General features: G+C 39.2%; 1 protein-coding gene and 1 long non-coding RNA gene across 2 annotated transcripts in view; both read right to left on the bottom strand.

Annotated features, from left to right (window-relative positions):
• The window catches only part of LOC113059702 (brain-specific angiogenesis inhibitor 1-associated protein 2-like), a 44,537-nt gene that overhangs the window by 13,287 nt on the left and 10,219 nt on the right, over positions 1-21,031 (bottom strand). Inside the window, exons 4-9 of the mRNA XM_026228244.1 lie at positions 17,187-17,273; positions 13,272-13,333; positions 9,964-10,035; positions 9,640-9,777; positions 7,092-7,244; positions 4,907-5,086 (exon numbers count right to left, since the gene is read on the bottom strand). Of these exons, the coding sequence (XP_026084029.1) occupies positions 4,907-5,086; positions 7,092-7,244; positions 9,640-9,777; positions 9,964-10,035; positions 13,272-13,333; positions 17,187-17,273 (692 nt within the window). The remainder of the gene's footprint in view (positions 1-4,906; positions 5,087-7,091; positions 7,245-9,639; positions 9,778-9,963; positions 10,036-13,271; positions 13,334-17,186; positions 17,274-21,031) is intronic.
• LOC113059705 (uncharacterized) lies at positions 18,790-20,434 on the bottom strand. Its single transcript, XR_003278133.1, has 2 exons — positions 20,067-20,434; positions 18,790-18,921 (listed from the first exon to the last, which is right to left on the bottom strand). It is a non-coding gene; the product is annotated as an uncharacterized LOC113059705 (long non-coding RNA).

The raw sequence follows: 21,031 nt of genomic DNA on the forward strand, positions 1-21,031 counted from the left end.
TTTCAGCAGCTCCTGTGGCAGGTTAAACTTCCTCAGCTGGCGGAGAAAGTACAACCTCTGCTGGGCCTTTTTCACAATGGAGTCAATGTGAATGTCCCACTTCAGGTCCTGAGAGATGGTGGTTCCCAGGAACCTGAATGACTCTGCTGCAGTCACAGTGCTGTTCATGATGGTGAGTGGGGGGAGTGCAGGGGGGACTCTCCTGAAGTCCACGATCATCTCCACTGTTTTGAGCGTGTTAAGCTCCAGGTTGTTGAGACTGCACCAGACAGCCAGCTCTTTTACCTCCTGTCTGTAAGCAGACTCGTCACCGTCCTGAATGAGGCCGATGAGTGTGGTGTCGTCTGCAAACTTCAGGAGCTTGACAGAGGGGTCCTTAGATGTGCAATCGTTGGTGTACAGGGAGAAGAGCAGTGGGGAGAGAACGCAGCCCTGGGGAGCTCCGGTGCTGATTGTACGGGTGCTGGATGTGTATTTTCCCAGCCTCACTAGCTGCTGCCTGTCTGTCAGGAAGCTGTTGATCCACTGACAGATGGAGGTGGGCACGGAGAGCTGATTTAGTTTGGGCAGGAGGAGGTTTGGGATGATCGTGTTGAAGGCCGAGCTGAAGTCCACAAACAGGATCCTCACATACGTCCCCGGTCTGTCTAGGTGTTGCAGAACATAATGCAGTCCGATGTTTACTGCATCGTCCACAGACCTGTTTGCTCTGTAGGCAAACTGAAGAGGATCCAGCAAGGGCCCAGTGATGTCCTTCAGGTGGCCCAGCACCAGTTTCTCAAATGACTTCATGACTACAGACGTTAGAGCCACAGGCAGGTAGTCATTTAGTCCTGTAATTTTGGGTTTCTTAGGGATGGGGATGATGGTGGAACGTTTGAGGCATGAAGGGACTTCGCACAGCTCCAGCGATCTGTTGAAGATCTGTGTGAAGATGGGGGCCAGCTGGTCAGCACAGGATTTCAGACAGGCTGGTGTAACACAATCTGGGCCTGGTGCTTTTTTCCTTTTCTGCTTCCGGAAGACCTGGTGCACCGCATCCTCGCTGATCTGAATTGCAGGTGTGGGGGAGAGGGGGATGCAGGAGGTGAGAATGGTGAGAGTGCTTGATTGGAGAGGTGTTCAGGATGGGTTGCAGGAGCTGTTAATGGTGTGAATGGTTGTGTGGGGAGGCGTTCAGGGCAGGTGATGGGTGTTCTTTCAAACCTGCAGTAAAACTCGTTCAGATCGTCTGCCAGTTGTTGATTTAGCACAGTGCTGGGGGGTGGTGTCTTGTAATTGGTGATCTTCTTTAGACATTTCCACACTGATGCAGAGTCGTTGGAAGTGAACTGAGTCCTTATTTTTTCAGAATAATTCCTCTTTGCCACTTTGATCTCTTTTTCCAGTGTGTATTTAGCCTGTTTATACAAGACATTGTCCCCCTTCACGTAAGCATCTTCTTTGGCCTGAAGGAGCTGTCTGAGTTTTGCAGTGAACCACGGTTTGTCATTGTTGTAAATTAGTTGAGTCCTGGTAGGAATACACATATCCTCACAGAAACTGATATATGATGTTACGGTCTCTGTGAGTTCATCCAGATCGGTGGCAGCAGCTTCAAAAACACTCCAATCAGTGAGGTCAAAACAAGCTTGTAAATCCTGCTCTGCTTCATTAGTCCATCTTTTTACAGTCCTTGATACAGGTTTAGCTGATTTTAGTTTCTGCTTGTAGGACGGTATAAGATGAACCAGAAGGTGATCAGAACGTCCCAAAGCTGCTCGTGGAACATAGTGATATGCATCCTTTATAGTGATGTAACAGTGATCCAATATATTACTGTCTCTTGTGGGACATGTGATGTGTTGTCTGTATTTTGGCAGTTCACGGGAGAGATTGGCTTTATTAAAGTCCCCAAGAATGATTAAAATGGAGTCCAGGTGTTGTTGTTCTGTGTCTGTGATCTGCTCAGCGAGTTTCTGTAAAGCTGAGCTCACGTGCGCTTGCGGAGGGATGTAAACACTGACCAGAATGAACGAGTGAAACTCCCGCGGCGAATAGAACGGCTTGCAGTTAATGAAGAGTGTTTCAAGATTTGAGCAGCACGTCTTCTTTAACACAGTTACATCTGTACACCACCGTTCATTGATGTAAAAGCATGTCCCGCCGCCACGCGATTTCCCCGTTGATTCTGCGTCGCGGTCCGCTCTGAACAGCTGAAAGTCCGGCAGATGGAGCGCGCTGTCTGGTATGGTGTCATTCAGCCAGGTTTCCGTGAAACACAAAGCAGCAGAGTGTGCGAAATTCTTATTTGTCCGAGAGAGCAGAAGGAGTTCGTCCGTTTTGTTGGGTAGAGAGCGTTCGAAATCCGCGCTTCCTGAGTCTGACGAGCGCTCCCGCTCGCTTCCCCCGTCTGCGCGTCCTGAAGCGCTTGATCAGCGCCGCCGCTCCTCCGATAACAACGTTCAGTAAAACGTCTGAATAATTTAAATCCGGTAAAAGATCTTGTGGTGTGTTCTGCTGAATGTACAGCAGTTCATCCCTGGTGAAACTGATGGCAGGAATATAACTAAAGACAGGACAAACTAACAAAAACACAAAAACATATGCAGAGCTCGTCACGGAGGCAGCCATCCTGTATCGGCGCCAGCAATAATAAGTTGTAAGATGTTGTAAGAAATTATTTTTTCTGTATCTTTATTAATATTGATTGAAAGAACGCATGGAAAATGAGATACAAATTTTGTATTGATAACAGAATTGTGTCCTACCAAATACTTCATAAGATTTATCCAGTTGAGCATGTTTTAGAAAGAATTAGGTTGAACATCTAAAATGTGTGGATTTGTTTTATCATATTGTATAGGTGTATCAAAAAAAAACAAAAAAGAATTTCGTGGAAAAGTCCTTTTTTTCAAAAAGTAAAACTTTCTTATTCATTTAAGATTCATTACATGTAAAGTAAAACATTTTTGATGATTAGAGCTTACAGCTCATGGAAGTCAAACTCCATTTGAGTTTAAATAAATTATCATCATGGGGAAGACTGCTGTCTTGGCAATGGTCCAGAAGATGATCACTGACACCCTCCACAAAGAGTAAATCACAGAAGATCATTACTTTACAGAGTGCTGTATCAAAGCATATCAAATGCAAAGTTGACTGGAAGGAAGAATTTGGGTGGGAAAAGGTGCATATGCAACAGAGATGACCATGCGATGGAGAATACTGTAAATCAAAGCTGATTCAAGAACATGGTAGAGCTTCACAAGAAGTGGACTGAAGACGGAGTCAGTGCAGCAAGAGTCAAGAGCTCAGACGTCTTCAGGAAAAGTGCTACAGCCGTCACATTCATAGAACCGAGCCACTTCTGAACCAGAATAAAATACTCAGAAACATTTCACCTGGGGTGAAGAGAAAAAGAACTGGACTGCTGCTCAGTGCTCCACAGTCCTCTTTTCAGATGAAAGTAAATTTTGCATTTCGGTTGTAATTCAAGGTCTGGAGTGTGGAGGAAGACTGGAGAGGCACATAATCCAAGCTGCTTGAAGTCCAAGCTTTATGGAGATGCTGATTTCATTTTGCAGCAGGACTTTCACCTGCCCACAGTGAAAAAAACACTTCCAGTGATATTACTGTGCTTGTTTGGCCAGCCAACATGCCTGACCTGAAGCCCATATAGAATCTATGGGATATTTTGAAGAGAAAGATGAGAAACAGTGGATCTGAGCTGAAGCTCAACAGTGTCTCAGGAGGATCGCTTCATGCCACACCACACTGATGCTGAAGGAGCCTCAACCAAGACTGAGCGCAGAAATCTACATACTTTAAAGGACTTGAGCTTCTCTGTTTTGCAGATTATATATATATATATATATATATATATATATATATATATATATATATATATATATATATATATATATATATATATATTTTTTTTTTTTTTTTTTTTTGATCTTAGGAAATATTGAGATACTGGATTTTTGACTTTCATGAGCTGTAATCTCTAATCATCAAAATGAAAAAATGAAATGTTTTACATGTTATGAATCTAGAATGTATGAAATTTTCACTTTTTTAAATAACAAATTTTCATATTCTAAATGAGACAAACAACATCAACAACAAAAACTATTTTATATATATATAAATAACTTGAAACCATGTAATAAATGTTATAATGAAATGAAATAATGAAATATATAGAGGAATATTTCATTTTAAAATAATTTATTTGAATCTAAGATATGTCTTAATAGTGACACTGTAAATTCAGATTAAATGAATTCACTATAGGTTTTAATGAATACCTACGAAATATACATTTAACTCAGGAAATTATTGAATAATAACCCAAACTAATTACTAAGTATTACATTTAAAAGTAATAACACTACGACCAACATGCCACTAGTCCGGAGTCAAATTTTTGCTTTTTTCTTCAAAATGAAAACAATATTTGGTAACACTTTATTTTAGGCTCTCTTAACTAGTTATTTATTAGCATGCATATCATTAGAATATTAGCCATATACCAGTAATAATTAAGCACATAATAATGCCTTATTTTACATGACCTACAGTACATCCCTAATCCTACCCAATACCTAAACTTTACAACTACTTTACTAACATTAATAAGCAGCAAATTAGGAATTTATTGAGGGATAAATCGTAGTTAACAGTGAATAAGTGTTCCCTATTCTACTCCACAAATCCATCATTAACAGACACAAAACACTTTGATATTTAACTTGAGCATAGCCAGTTATTAAATGTGTTGATATGTTAAGAAATGTCCCTATTATTTAACTTAAAAATCTAAATGGAAATTACAGTATATTTTACATAACATGAATCTTATTGTATGACCATTATGTTCAGAAATTTTTTTTTTGTATAATGTGAAATGCATGTGATAAACCTGTTCTGTGGGCTGAGTGATGCCCAGTTTGGCGTTGCGGAGGACCTCGGCGAGTCCTGCTCCTCCAGAGCTCTGGGGGGCGGTGTGACGCAGCAGGTTCAGCGCTCGCTCCGGGAGCTTGGTTGGCTGAGCACATGACTGCTGCCACGATGACAACTTCTGAGACAACAACTCTCTCACCTACCAAACACAATCAGATATTTAGACTGCTGATGGCCATACACACCTTACTTTAATAAGTGCTCAAGTCTCTTCAGCTCAGCAGTCGTTCATATAATCAACTAATTTCAAACACAACTGTTGGCATGGATGCAAAATAAATCTGATAAACAGATAGAAACAGATAAATCTGGCAACATTTTGTTAGACCAAAAAGTCCATCTATTGTTTATGTACCACCTACACTAAACCCGACCTTATACAACCTTTACCTTGCAAAAAAAGTTTAAAGAAGTTTACAAATCATTACCATCATTTACTCTCAAGTTGTTTTAAACCTGAATTAGGTTATTTCTTCTGTTGAACATAAAAGTTATTTTGATGAATGTGGGTAACGAAGCAGTTGCTGCTCCACGGTGACCTCCACAGTATGTTTTCCCCCGATTGTCAAAGTCAATGGAGACCAGCTACTGTTTGGTTACCTTCATTCCTCAAAATAACTTATTTTGTGTTATTATTGTTTGTTTAAAAGCCAAATCTCAGTTCTTTCTTTTCGCATGTTCAGATATTCAAAAAACTAAATATTCTGGGGGTCATGGGGGTCATTCACTTAGTGAATTCAAGTGAATAATTATATGGGACATATCATAAATACATAGTGGAAGGAGACCGGTCATGATCCGATCACTGCACATCCGTTTATTCACCACACAGACTTTCACACGACACAGTACACCCTGGACTACATTTCCCATAAACCCCTGCCTAGGAACTCATTATTGACTCACACCCGTTTCCTATCAGTGACACTATAAAGCCGGAATATAGAAATGAAAATTTGAAGGGGGCCAAGGGGGTTGGGGGCCATCCCAATCTCTTTATGGGGCCGGGAGGGAGGGGGAGGGGTCTATAAAACAGTTAATTACAATTAAATGCATATTCAGTAGTAAAATGAATTAATATTACCAACATCAACGTCTTTAAACATTTGTGTTGTCAATCAATCAATCAATAAAAAAAAAAAACGATTTAATCACACATTTACTATAATTATTCGTGACTAAATGATTATTAATATTTTGTCATAATTTTACACTGCACCTTCAATTAATCTTGAAACAACATAAAGATGGTTTATTCAAATATATATTTAATTGCATCTCTTAACCAAGTCTCTTTATTACTAACACATTTTTGATAATACTGTTGATGATGTCTCTATTAAATACATCTCCCACTTAATATTAGCCATTACAGTATAATAAAAAAATAAAAATAAGTTATTTTTTAAACTTTATCTAGGATCTGAAAAATATAACTTAATTTAAGTAGGTTAAATGTAGAACAATCTTCACATAAATCTGCCGCCTGCCCCGACCGCTGCCTGGTACTGTTTCTGATTTTGGATATCCCCTAACATACCTGACGCTGTTATCTGATCATTGCCTGTTTGACCATTCTCTTTATTAAACCACTGCATATGGATCCGAACATCTCTGACTCCATGTTACCAGACCACATTCACACTGTTGCGGATAAAATGAAAGGAAAATTGAAAATAATCAGGAGGAAAGATGCTGAGAACACTGAGAAGAGATCTTGCTGCCGATATACTCCACATATCATCTCACATTAAAATGCCAATGCTGTTCATTGATGCTACACATTATAAAACTGACAGATAACTTTGTTTATTGTTGTTGCAGAACTTCATGATTTGAAGTGATTTGTTTAACCCTTTTTGAAACTGGAATAGCCTTTAATAATTTAAAAGACGATAGACTCTTTGAGCTCTTTTATAGTGACTTGTCCCTGAGTGCTTTACCTGCTGTACCAGGTGCGACACCGAGCATGTTTACATACAACAGAAGTGTTCGTTTCAGCTGGAAACCACAGTGAATTAAACATATATGTACTTATTTTATAGTTTTGCTAGGATGTAGGTAAGGCACATGTCCCAGTGAGGCTGTGGTGTCTGCTAGTCCTTCACAGCATGAGTTATCTGGCTGAAGCTCACATCTGTTACCTTGCAGTGGTAGTTGGTGAGGATCTTGGTGACTGAACACTGACGGTCCACCAGAAAGCAATAGCGTCGTCTTTCTTCTGTCAGAGCGGAGCGATACCCAACGGCCACCAGCGAGTCCAGCTCACCCTGCCGGCGACTCATCAGCTCCACATACTGTTACAGAGAGAGAGTTTTGAACGACATTTGAAGTTTCTTTGTTCACAGTTGATCGCAGAACATACAAGTAAACAGATAAAATATAATATCTTTATTAATATTATTATTTTTAGTAGGTGTTTTATTTAGACTTTGCAGCTGGACTTTAAAGTAGACCCAAACCTTTTTTGTTGTTGTTGTTGTGTGCCAGTTTACATTACATTCACTCTGGTGTTTTAGGAACCTAATCAAATTAAATAATAATAATAATTATTATTATTATTATTATTACCATAATAATTGTTATTATTAATATAGTTCTTTATTATTATATAACTTATTCTAAAAACGAAAAGACCAATAGTATGGTTTTAAATGTAGTAGTAAATCATTTATAATAATGAGTTTTTAAAAATTAAAATACTGATATTTATGATAAAAATTATTTACTTCAAGTTGTTCAAATACACATACTTTTCATAATTTAAATCCTTGAGCTTTTATTTTGGCAAAACACTAGTGAAATGCTGTAAAATTCTGTCTAAACTGGAAATTATGAAAATAATACATAAATGAAGCAAACCTAGCGCACACTGCATTTTCAAATGAGCATTAAACTCACAGCACATGCATAAATGTAGTTCAGTGCATTTACAATGAACGAAGAAGCAGAAAACACTGATCCATGAGCTGCTCATTCACATTTAATGAAATCACAGGCTTTGATTTGATAATTACAATATCGTGCATCCCCATGCATTCAGGTAGATGTTGCATTTAAGATAGTTAATTTATCTCATGAACCCTGCCTCAAAGTACCAGGTCACCCAAAAATGACCATTATGTTGTTCATTTAACTGACCTTTTCATTGAATATCTCCGTCATTATGCTGACTGCGATCCTGTTTTACTTCCCTCTGTCATCTTGTTTTTTCACTACATCAGTGTGTCTTTACTCTCCGGATATCTGCTACATCTCAAACTCTTTCTCTTTCTGACCTGAAACATGTTTAGACTAACGCTCATGATAGCACAGCACAGGCCTACATCAGCAGAGATAGACTCGCTCCTGAACAAACACTTGTTCACACAGGGAGGAAAAGTCTTCCGCTCTCAAATCAGTTTTAAAGTCCACAGACGGCCTTCAATCCGCTCAATCGGTCATTATGAGTCACACAAACTACATTCCAATCTACAGTAATGAACACAACACAGCAGTCACAGAACCGGCAAGCAACACAATTACTCAGTTCTTCAGCAGACGCTTTAATCCAAAGTGACTTCCTGTTCATTTACTGCTGCACCAATCAGCCTGGCTTCACTTGAAGGTGATTGTGACCAGGACAAATCTGGATGCACTTAACTCTAAGGTTATTGAGTCACATTACAAAATGTTTTTGCTATAAAAAAAAAAGGTTTGGTTCCAAATCAAATCCCAGCGAAGCTATTTTGCTGTCATGTGACCAAAAGAACCATTGAAACAGTAATTGATCTCAGACTCCTGTACACACATTCATGACTCCAGAAAAACCTTTTAATGACGGGGAAAAATAATTCTGAATGTTTACTGTGTACCATTATACAAATAACATTTATTTTAATGCGTATACCTTTCTAGGTGCAAGGAAATATATTATTACTTTCCATACAATGAAGTCATTTAATCAAACACTTTTGTTGAAGATGGTATAGAAGTTCACAGAATTTTTAAACACATTTCTTGGTGTTTGTCTTTTAAACTTTATTTATAACCCTCTAAAGTCTGAAATATGATAATAATAATTGTTGTCGTTTAATTAAAAGAATTATTGAACTTATAGACAAAATCTAAAAAATAACCCCGTGTTTTGGGGTTTGTATCATATTTGATACATCAAGCTCAATCTGAGCACAAATATGTAATTTGGTGCAGATGATGCCGGATTTAATATATCAGATAGCTTGATCAGTGAGATCTTTCTAACACTAGAGCAGATACTTATGTAAAATGATGTAAGTATCAGTGGTCACTCTATATCTCCAGTAATGTGTCAGTGAGACGAGATGTAAATGATCCACACATAACACCGAGATCGAGAGCTGAAGAAATCAAGGCTCCTCAGAAGATGTGAGATGTTCTGGAGGCTTGTGAAGATCATTCCTCCGCTGAGGAACAGTCAAAGTAAAGCTTCTGGAAACAAACGCTCCTCACAAGATCCTGACTGATGAAGAATCAAGTAAAGCTGAGCTGAGTTCGTCTGGAGATATCACTGACCTTATTCTGACCTTTACTTGATCACAATCAGGAAATATTTGAGTCGAGCTGAAGCTGGACGCTTCTACAGTTACTCTAGAAGAGCTTTGACTGGATGAAAACCTCTAAACTGTCAATCAGAGACAGAAAGCGTGGAATAGACAGTGTTTGATCATGCACCTGCATCTCTCGGTCTCCATATTTGTTGGGATGGCGGCTGGCTTGGCTCTTCCTCCGCAGCTTCTTCAGCTGTGACTGGCAGCGCTCGATAGACTCCACCTTGGACTTCCTCTCGCTCTGGTACTTCTTCAGCGTCCCCTGCACAAATGTTGTCATAAAGTATATCACTTTTATAGTAAATTTCAGAAAGTTCAGAAGGAGGAGTTTTCTTTTCTGATTCATTTACTCAGAGTGTTTACCAGACAAACTCTGGGTTCACTTGATCGAGCTGCACTATTCAGTAAATCCAGTATGTTGTTCAGTTAAACACTAGTGTCCACTCACGGTCAGATATTTGATGTCTAGCTCCAGTTTCTGCTCGAGTTGAGACAGCAGCTCTGAATGAAACAGCTTCAGCTGAAGACGACAGAAAACACAGTGAGTATGGGAAGATATCGACAGCACATTTCTATTGGCATTTAGAAGATAGTGACAGTGTACGCTTCTACAGTAAAACCATGTCAAACATATGTGAAATATAAAAGAAGAAATACAATCAAAACAATCGAATGTAGTTGAACACCTACACCGGTGTTTCAGTATCATTCCCATCAACACGAAAGGGAACACCTAGGACGAATTGTGAATTGTAATGTAAACATGGACCATGTAATATTATGGCAGTGAGCTGTCTTAGGTGTGAAGAAAGTTTACAGAAGAAACATTGTATATTGGTACCAGAGCATGTGAGCGGAGTGGAGCGTGAGCGGGCGGCTCTTAGACTGAGCGCAGAGCGGCATTTTTAAAAGGATGGAGCGTCGCTCTATTTCCCGCTCCAATTTCGCTCTGCTCACCATGAGTCTGAAGCATGCTCAGTCAAGCCTGACCCACAATCCATCTGTCTTTTACTGTCATCAACAGACTATTTTCATTCAAAACTCGGCTCAATAATGGACTTCAAAAAGTACTTCAAAAATGAAAATGAGAAATCATATAGGTGTACTATTAAAAAACGAACTAACAGTGACAATGTGGTACAAGAAAACGAATGTGGAGACATTGTTTCAGTAAGTAAAGGTTCCTTTTGGAATCTAAAAAGGCACATTTCCCGGAAGCATGAAAGTGTGCTACGTGAACACGCTGCGAAGAAAGCCAAAGGTTAGCAAATTGAATACGGTAACTTGTAACAAAGTGTAAATTAAATATAGCGTAATATAAAAAAAAATTGTTTTGTCATTCAAGTAGGTATAATGGTTCGTTTTTTTTTCATTTGTGTCGTCCGTGAATTTGTATTTGATAGAGTGAGAGGAGGAGCAGCAGCAACAAGAGACGACGGTTAAGGAATTCAAAAGTTTCTTCACTGCACGCAAAGCCCCAACCATAACAAGGGAGAGAAAAAGAGAGCTGGATGTAGCATTTTTTTAAATGATTTACATGGACTATGAACCGCTGAGTATAGGAGAACGTGAAGGGATGCAACACTTCGCTAGCGCAGCTCAACCGGGCTACGCACCCCCATGCTACAACACCGTACGGGACACGCTCATGCCACATGCGCTGGAAGAGATGGAAGCCAAACTGCGAGACCTACTGCAGAATGGTGATGGGCTCGTTCTGTCAGCAGACATTTGGACCAGTAGAAGAGGGCACAGCTTCCTTGGCATCGTGGCCAGTTTCATTGATGGGACGTTCGGGGGGCACACGGTTTTGTTGGGCTGTGAGCAAGGGCACCACACCGCAGATCGTATTTATCAAAACTATGAAAGTGTACTGAAATATTGGAACGTGCAACGACGTGTGATTCGTGTCGTCACTGACAGTGGCAGCAACATGATCAAGGCGTTTAACCTCCTCCCTGGCACTGAAGAGGAGGCGGAGGGTGAAGTGACCGCGGATGCCAGCATCAGTACTTTATTGTGTCAAATTTACATCTGAGATGCCCCATTCACATGCTTCAGCTGGCGATCAAAGATGTCGTTAACGAGCACGACAACATTAATAGGCTGTTAGTGGAAGTCGGCAAGCTGGTGAAAATTGTACGCAAGAGCACCCTGAACACAGAGGAAACAGACAAATTAGGGGTCCGTCCCACAAATGCCTGCGCCACTCGATTGACACCTCTGGCAGACCTAACAGAAAAAATGCAGAAAGAGCTGGGGAACCTGGGGATGATCCTGCCTGCTGTCACAGAAATAAAATCCCTGCTCACCGATGCCACTCACGCTGCACTTCCAATGGGCATCGCTGCTTTTGCAGAAACATTGGCAAACAACGTGTCAACTCGCTATGGGATATACTATACTGACAAACATCTCATTTTAGCATCAGTGTTAGATCCCCGTTTCAAGACACAATGGATAATCCGAGATGAGTCTGTATGCAACAAACTCGGGGAGATCCATGACCTCCTCATAAAAGAAGCGGAGGAAACTAATGCTCCCAGTGGGACACCCGAGAACGACCCACCACCCGCTCAAAGAACTCAAGAGAACTGTAGATAAGGAAAGCAATTCTTTTTTTTTTTTAAGTTTGACAACAAAGCCAATTTAAATTGAAATCCACGTGCACTCTGCGCAAAAGTTCAGTTAAGAATTTGGGCCTAATAGTTAATTTTAAAACTTTGATGTAGGCCTATAGCCTGTATATTTTTATTTATATATTTAGGCCCATTAATTTGTTTAATTTTACAGCAGTTTTTTTTTTGTACAATTGATATAAGCCAATTTAAAATTTAATCCTTCGCGCTGCGCAAAAGTTCAGATATAAGAATGTTGCCTAATAGTTAATTTACTTTTAAAACGTTTATGTATATTTTTATTTATATAATTTTTTATTTATATTATTAGGCCCATTTATTCGTTTAATTTTACAGGAATTTTTGTGACTAATTTGTCATTTGTAATTTGAAATAAAACATTTCTATTTGAAAAATGTTGTTGCTCATTAGTTCTTTAGGAGGTAAGACTGTGGTAGATTTTTTTTTTCTTTTTTGGAGCGAGCGGGGGAGGGGGGCAATTTTAGTGGAGCGCGAAGCAAACTGCATTGAGCGCTGAGCGATAATCATAGACAGTAAAAGAAATGGACACAGCGACCCCATTGGAACTCAATTGAGACAAGTGAAGCCCATTTTTAGCGTTTTTTAGCACTTCCGTTTCTGACGCGCAGACTCAAACGAAGCTTGAAGACGTCAGCAACCTGTCTGACAGATGTAAATGTTCTAGTAGCTATGCGTGCAAACTGCCATATGACGCAATCGTTAGCCTATTTTTTACAAAAACTGTTTCTACGGGGCCATAATGTAACAAAGAAGGTAATGGAGCCCTTTATACAATGTCGTGTATCTTTAGAAATAAATAATGGACAAACGGAGTCTTTAAACGCCTCAGATGTAAAGTTATTCGCTGTCAAAGTGACGCCAAAATGAATGGGAGTCAATAGGATGCTAACGCAAGTGAAGTTCTGCTAAAAGATGGCAGCCCCCACCCGACTTCAACTTCCGGTCGAGTTCCTTGCCCCCTGGCGATAATGAGCGGAGCGGCCTGATGTAGCTTTGAGCGGGGGAGCGCTCACATGCTCTGATTGGTGCCAGTTATTATTATTATTTTATTTTGTACAATTGCTATGCATACAACAATGCAATCAGATTTACTCACCACATCCTCGAGTTGGACCTGGATCTGCCGATGAACCTCTGCCATCTGGAACAGTGTATCGCCTGAATCAACATGAATTATGAGAAGACGTGATGCCACACACACCATGAGATCTGCAGCACAGTTCACAGATGTCTTATCAAACACACTTTCAGAATGACATCTCACTCACATAAAGGTCACCATAGGGTCACATTCAAATATATAATGGAACGACTGCATGTTAATTTTTTGAAATGCAAGTTCATGAACTGTGATGTACAGTATGTGCAATTATTTGTCTAAACAAAACTGAAAAGAACAACTTCTTCCTGCAGAGGATGTGATCTGCGTGGCATTGTCTGTCCATTCTTGCGTTTCATTGAGGGTGAGTTTGTGGTGTGTTTTGTAGTCGGTTCAGTGGGCCGAGCCGTGGATGTTGGCCTTCTTTATCCCCTACTGAGCAACAGTGTGTGTGCGGCTTGGCATCTCTCGCTCGTCCACCCCCGCTGTGTTCAGCAGCACAATGAGATCATGTGGTGTTGTTAATCTTTCAACAAAGACCGCTCTCTCTTTTGCCCCTCTCTCGCTTTCTCTCACTTTCTTCATCTACATTTTATCGTACAGGCTTTGCCTCTTCATTCTCTGCTGCTGTAGTCACTTGTTTTTACGCTTTCATTTCCTGTAAACACTGATGTACTATGAACTTGAACAATGTAGTTATATTTACTTACATTTTCACAATCAGTTCTCACCATTAACTTTACTCTGCCAGAAATCTCGCTTCAGAAACACAGTTGAATAGCCCTAGTTAACTAAAAAAAAATTATATATATATATATATATATATATGCTAGGTGAACTAAATGAAATTGAGAGATGTCTCTTTGGCTACTAGCTGAAATAAATATAAACAAATTTTTGGCTAGTTGCCAAAATACATTTTTCATTTAGTTTAACTATGATGTAGCCTACTTAATAGACTAAAACTAAAACTAAAATAACTAATAAACTAAAATAAAACCACAAAAACTACATACGTAAACCTAAATAAAAATGACAAAATCACAAAAACAAAAACTTTAACTAAAATTAAAAGAAAATGTAAAAAACTAAAAAAGTTAAATGGTACCAAAACATAACTGAATTTAAATCTTGGGACCTGATAGTTTTAAACCAAACTCTCTCTTTAAGCATTAATTCAAGGTGTTGATTAACAGGAGCTCAAATGTAATTGGACAAATAAATGTAATCATAAATAAAATGATTATTTTTGATATCAAGGCACTGACTGCCTTAAGTCTGGACTAGAGCTGCAACTAACGACTATTTTTTCTGTCGACTAATCTAACGATTATTTTTCAGATTAGTCAACTAATCTAACGATTATTTTATTTATTTTACAATAAATAATTAATCTAATGTTCTTTTTTTTTATTAGCTCATGAATCCTTTGGATAACTTTACCAAAAAAAAATATAAGTACAACTTCTAATATAATATTTCAACCTTTATTCATTTTCAACTTATGTGGTTGAAGTTTTTACAGTATAAAATAAATAAGAGGCAAAGAAAATTATTTTACTATGGTAAATATGAGATTATGATAGCGTTTATAATTAAACCACAGTAGCCATAAATTTACAGTTGTCTGAAACATCATGAAATGTTCTTTAGCATCACAAACCACAAAATGTAGTCAGGGTTCTGCTATGGTTTAGCATGGTTTCCAGAGATCTGGAGCTGATTCGGGGTAGCTCGGTGGTTTGTGACTGTTGTCTCGCGGCGCGCTGTCTTTTAAGGGGCCGTTCACATATCACGTCTATTGCGCGCTCAAGTTCGTTATTTCCAAATGTAGGCGAGGGATAAGCGCGCTCATAATGGAAGCGACGCGGTCGCGACGCGCTCGTTTTTTCCAGGCGCGTCCGCACCGCATCGAGTTAAAAACATCTCAACTTTTCAGAATGCCGCAAGCCCAAGAATATCAGACCTGAACCAGGAAGTTGGTCACCAGATCACACGGTAACCAGTTAAACCGTAACACCGGAGAGCGCCAAGATGTTTTCCTCTGAGGTGCTCGCGCATCGCAGTTGTGCTGCCGTGGTTCACCATATCGGTTTTACAAAGGGAACAAACAAAGGGCCATTTTATTTGTCCTGTGTTTAAAGTATTCACATACTTTTGATAACAATGGTCTCTGTTTTTGTGATAGAATGCAACTTTCTCCATTCCCAGTATGCCATTACGCGAGATGTAAACAAACAGTGTGACGCGTCGACGCACGTTGCAGCACTAGTCTGGACTCATAGACATCAGCACAGACTGGTTTCTCCTTTAGCTGACTTCAGTTGTTGTTTGATTGTGGCTCTTTCTGCCTTTAGTTTTTTCTTCAACTGAAATGCATCTAAAATGACACAGTGTCTTCTCTGCCATAAAGTTGTTGTTGTTTTACCTTTAATACTTAAAGAGCCAGTAAGATGAAAATTCTAAGCTTCCTATCACTGTTTATAAGTCCTGTACAAAAGGTTTAAATCCATCCGAGGTTAAAAAACATTGTCATTTTGTCAAAATATCATTTTAAAATTGCCTCAATTCTCAGAGATCCCCAAACGGTTCGCGCGAAGCTGTTCAAAAGATTCAGTTTCCTTAAATCCCACCTTTCGGTAACATACTGTGTTCTGATTGGTCAACTGACATAGTCAGGTTTGATTGGTTGTTCCGCACACACCTTCATGGTAAACTATGCGTTAGCATCTGTTTGGGGTGAATTATGTCTTATTCCTCTCACCACCAAGCAAACAGTAAAATAAAAAACTTGAACAGTCTCGCTGCTTTTTCTTCTGTGTGGGCGTATTCAAGCCGCGCGCTTCAGTTTGAATCTGAATAGCGCTTCAGCGCGGGGGCGTGGTCACATTAGATATAATGAAGGGAGACGTGAAAAACGGACATCACGTTGTTTTCATATGGATTACTTTATCACAGAATATCTGTTATCGGCGGCACTTGTTTAGTTTTAAAGTAGACATGTCAAGCTTTCTATAGATATCTCTCTCATGTCTCTTCCTTGAGTATTCACGGAGTTACACTTCATTTTAATGACGTGTTTGTAAATGAAGATCAGCGCAGACAGGCTGCAGACAGCACACATACGGATAAGACGCTCGGGAGAAAACAAACACATAACTTCATAATCATACTTCGCGTTGTGATTCTGAGATGCTTGTTGGTCTAAATAAAGTTGGTAATGAACCCTCTTTTATGGCCAAACAATTTGAACACACCGAGATTAGAAAAGCAGTCATCAGTGAAATGTTGTGAACACAACAAAAGGGATTTGTTGTACTGCTCTGGTATTGTGGTAAAAATGAATTTTAGCCATTGGTTCTTCTGATCTTCATTCTTTGGCAGTGAAAATAAAACAAAATTGCCTTTTCAATTAAAAACACACTGTCTCCTCGACATGATGCTCTCACACCAACCAGAGCGTCTGTGTGTGTGGGGGGGGGATGTGGGTGGCAGGTCAGAGGTCAGTTTCTCCCAAGACAGTAGGCGGAGATTATTATGCAAAGTGTTCTAGTGATGTACATAGAGATGGGCAAAAGATTTGAAATCTATAACGACTCGTTTCAGCGATTCAGAGTCGACTCCTCACTTTAGAAGCCAATAACTTTATAAATCGTGTACTTTTTGGTTTAATTACTTTGCACATTGTTTACACTGATGGACAGCTACATCATACACTGTAATACAGGTCATTTTTGATTTCCCATCTGTGTGGCTCTTTAAGAACATTAAAAAATGTGGTACTTTCTTGTACCCAAGTAAATCTTTGAACCAGACCATACAATTAGTTTGAGAGACTTAACTTTGAGGAGATTTATTTACTCAAATCTTTCTGGTGGTATGTTTACTGTGTTTGGATTTTAAGTGTCTTACCCAGTTCTTTCGAGCCCTGGCTGTCACTGGCCAGCTCTCCTAGTTTGACCAGAGCGTCAAAATAACCCTTCGCTGCTACTGTGACACCTGCAGAGAGAGAGAGAGAGAGAGAGAGAGAGATTTTTTTTATCATCTTTATTTATCAAAAATATTCACATAAAAACAATGTAAACTGTTGTTACACTTTTTTTTATTATTATTATTTTTTTTTTTTTTTTCATTTTCAATGACAGAACACAATGCTTCTCTGTGACACCATATTCCTTCGAAAACATTTAAAGAATCCATTGCTTTGTAAAAACGAAAATCAATTACAATCCTTGATTTGATCATTGCTGCAAACACCCTTTCAACATTGTATTCACTTTTTCGCTCAATTTTATCTCTTCTACTGATATAAATAGCCATTTTGGCTTTACCCAAAATAAAATTCAACAAATGACACTCATGCTTTCGCCTTTGAACATATTTAAAACCTAAAATAAAAGTTTGTACAGAAAACTTCTCATTACAACAACTAAAAAGATTCTGCAAACTATCAAAGAAAGGTTTTAGTCTTGAACAGTACAGAAAGGTGTGAAAATCATTTTCTCTCTGGCATCAAAAAGGACATTCTTTGCAAACTTTAAAGGATTAAGGATTTAAAACAGAAATAAAAGCATTAACAGCAATAATGGCATGCAAAATTTGCCATTGTAAATCTCCATCTCTTTTAGCTAACGGTGGCTTGTACAATGCTCTCCACTCTGGTCTGACATTGTCACTCATCAGAAAAACAGTACGCCATGGTGTGTCAACTCTTTCATGTAGCTCTTTTTTGTTAGAAGATTTTAAACAAGCTTTTTACACGGATCTCTCTCTGTGCTACCAAGCAGGCCGCCTCTGCCATGGGCAGGACTATCGAGAGAGAGTATCAAAGACAACTCGCGCTCCTCCCTCACCTGCGGGCAGGGGTTAGAGGAATCGCAGGTCATGAGTAGGTAAGCAGAACCTAAGGGGTATGATCTAGACGAGGCAGCGTTATCGTCTGAATCAGAGTGATACCGAGGTATCTACTCGCAGGGTATCTTCACATTTTTTAACAGCAAATTTAATGACTTTTAAGACCTTTTTAAGTCCTCTAAAAGGAAAATTTAAGACTTTATCTAAACAAAAAAAAAGGGAAATGTTCAGTCCGACAACACAGATTGATGTGGCGAAGCATTAGTGTGGCACAACTCATCAGAACCACGCTCAAGACAGGTCAAAGGGGCGCGAAAACTTTTATACCAAGTGCTGGTTGACCTTACAACCCTGACATGGTTGACTATGTATAAACTATCAGCCTTTAAGGTACTTCAGGTAATTTCTAAATTCTGGCCCCTCATAGCAGTTTGAAAAAGACATGGAAGACAGCCCCAGGACATTACAAAAGCCCATTTCATCATACTTGATCTAAATTATGGTTAAATGTTGCTGCCTAATAGCCTTGAGCTGGGTTTGGGGGTTCTCCCCCAAGAAAATGTTGTTCAGGGTCTGATTAGTGTTTTCTATGTCATTTCAGACACAGATAAATGCAAGCACATTCAATAATCTATGCATAGACCTAATGAATGACAGACAATTGTAGGAAAGATCAGGATCAGAAATTTATTGCATGTTCCAGTTGTAGGAGATCCATGACTTTCCAATTTACTGTGGATACATCCATTGACACAGAAAGCATGTTCCTTAAATTAAGTTCCTTGGTGCCCTCCTGAAATTATAAAAAAATAAAATCAAAACAAAGTCCACCTCAAGAATGATAACATTTTCATTCATGTTCACTCAGATTAAATTTATGCATTTAGCAGACGCTTTTATCCAAAGCGATTTACAGTGCATTCAGGCTATAAATTTTTACATATCATGTGTTCCCGGGGAATTGAACCCCCAAACTTGCTTGCTTGCTAGATCAGTGCTCTACCAGTTGAGCTACAGGAACACTAGATTAGATGGTTTGTCTAAAGTAGTGATTCTCAAACTGTGGTCTGGGGACCAATGGAGGTATGCCAGATTACCAAGGAGGGTCTATGAGCAAAAGTCATCAACCAAAATGACTGACATGGACTGTGACACCGTTGAACATTTCCAATTCACTTCTCATGACTTGTTTTCTAATCATGCACATTATTAGCAGGTGAAGTTAGCCATGGTTTCAGAAGACTAAAATGGCCTACATTTTTACATGCATTAGGGATGATCATTAAGCCAAATATGTCAAGTTTTTTTTTTTTTTTTTATTGGCTAAGTGGTCCTTGATTTGAAAGAAAAAATGTTTGAGAAACAAGTTAAGCCATAATAGTGAATGCTCACAAATTTTTTTAACTGATTGGCTGGGACAATATATCGATGCATTTTGAATCGAGAAATTATTCTGGATCGATTCCAATTTTTCTGAATGCATCGCGATTCTCTCTCGAATCAATTCTTAGTTTAGTTTTTAACAGCAGATGCCACTGCATGATTTATATGCCTTACACACACCACTTGAACCTACTATAAAATAATAATTAATAAAGTTCGAAAAGGTTGAAGCGAAGTACAAGGGTGTTTGCAGTGGGGCATTTACATTAATCTCGCGTCATAAAAGCAATATATCAATTACATAATCAGACTCAGCAGAACGCACGAGCGCTCTTCGTCGTGAGCATTTGAGTGCTCGGTTAAAAACTAGCCTAGAGCGCAATGTGCAAAAACTAAGCTCAGAATCAATTCACAATGCATTCGGAAAAATTTAAATCAATCCAAGAATTGTGACGCATCGATATATTGTCCCAAATATTCATTAGGAAATAACAAAAACACATGAAGCATTTTAACATATTCAAATAATTTTAAATGATACTTTTAGAGTCTTACCTTAAAGTGCTACAGCAAGTCTTCTGCCGTTGAGGGGCTCAAAAACTGAGAACCAAGATAGCGAGACCTGACAATCGTGGTCTTGTCCACAGCTTTATCGTCTTTGCCCATGCTTGCGATTTCGCAAACTGCCGTGGTGGCGAACCATCGCAAGGCGTTCATCAATCACTTACTCGTATGTCACCTATGGAATGATGCAGGTTGCACCCACGAAGTGCTGCCCCCAAATGTTACGCTGGTCAAATTGCGGTTGAAAAAATAAATAAAAATGACGAGTCGGACATGAAATTTAAGATCCCACATGAAATTTAAGACATTCATATGGAAAATTCCAGGATTCAAGACATTTTCAGACCTTAAAAATCGAAAATTGTATTTAAGACATTTCAAGACTTTTTAAGGACCCGCGGGGACCCTGACTTGTTCCCTTTGGGGATTTTTAACCCTCTGGAGTCTAAGAGGTTATCAGGAAAAAATAGCCTCATAACGCGTATATGCGTTAATCGATTTCAGAGGGTTAACTTCTGCTTTTATCCTCCCCTTCCTAATTCCCCTGTAACCACCAGCTCTCCACCTGATCGAGGTTAGGTGGAAACCTCTCGCATAACAGGTTCCTATGCTGGACCTATAATGTTTTTGGTTGGTTTTGTGTTCATAGCAACCACTTGACTGATGGTCTGGACTGAAAGGAGGCGTCCCTTGAGCAGGGCTCCAGCGCAGGAGGGTGGGTGAGTAAATGTAACCCTCTCTGTATTCACTTATGTGTATTTAATTGCTGGTGGTTACTTGTCTACTAATAAACTCTGCGAGTTTCCATTGCAGTGCTCAGTTACAGTGTTTACTGAACACTCGCCAGCACCAGCCATCCGGCTTCATGTTCTGGTATTAGGCGTCTGAGATCACAGGTTTCTGAGGGAGCCTCCTTGATCATCAGGCCTGGCACAGCACTGCAGGGAATTTCATGG

Source organism: Carassius auratus, chromosome 41 (assembly GCF_003368295.1).
Source record: "Carassius auratus strain Wakin chromosome 41, ASM336829v1, whole genome shotgun sequence".
NCBI lineage: Eukaryota > Metazoa > Chordata > Actinopteri > Cypriniformes > Cyprinidae > Carassius > Carassius auratus.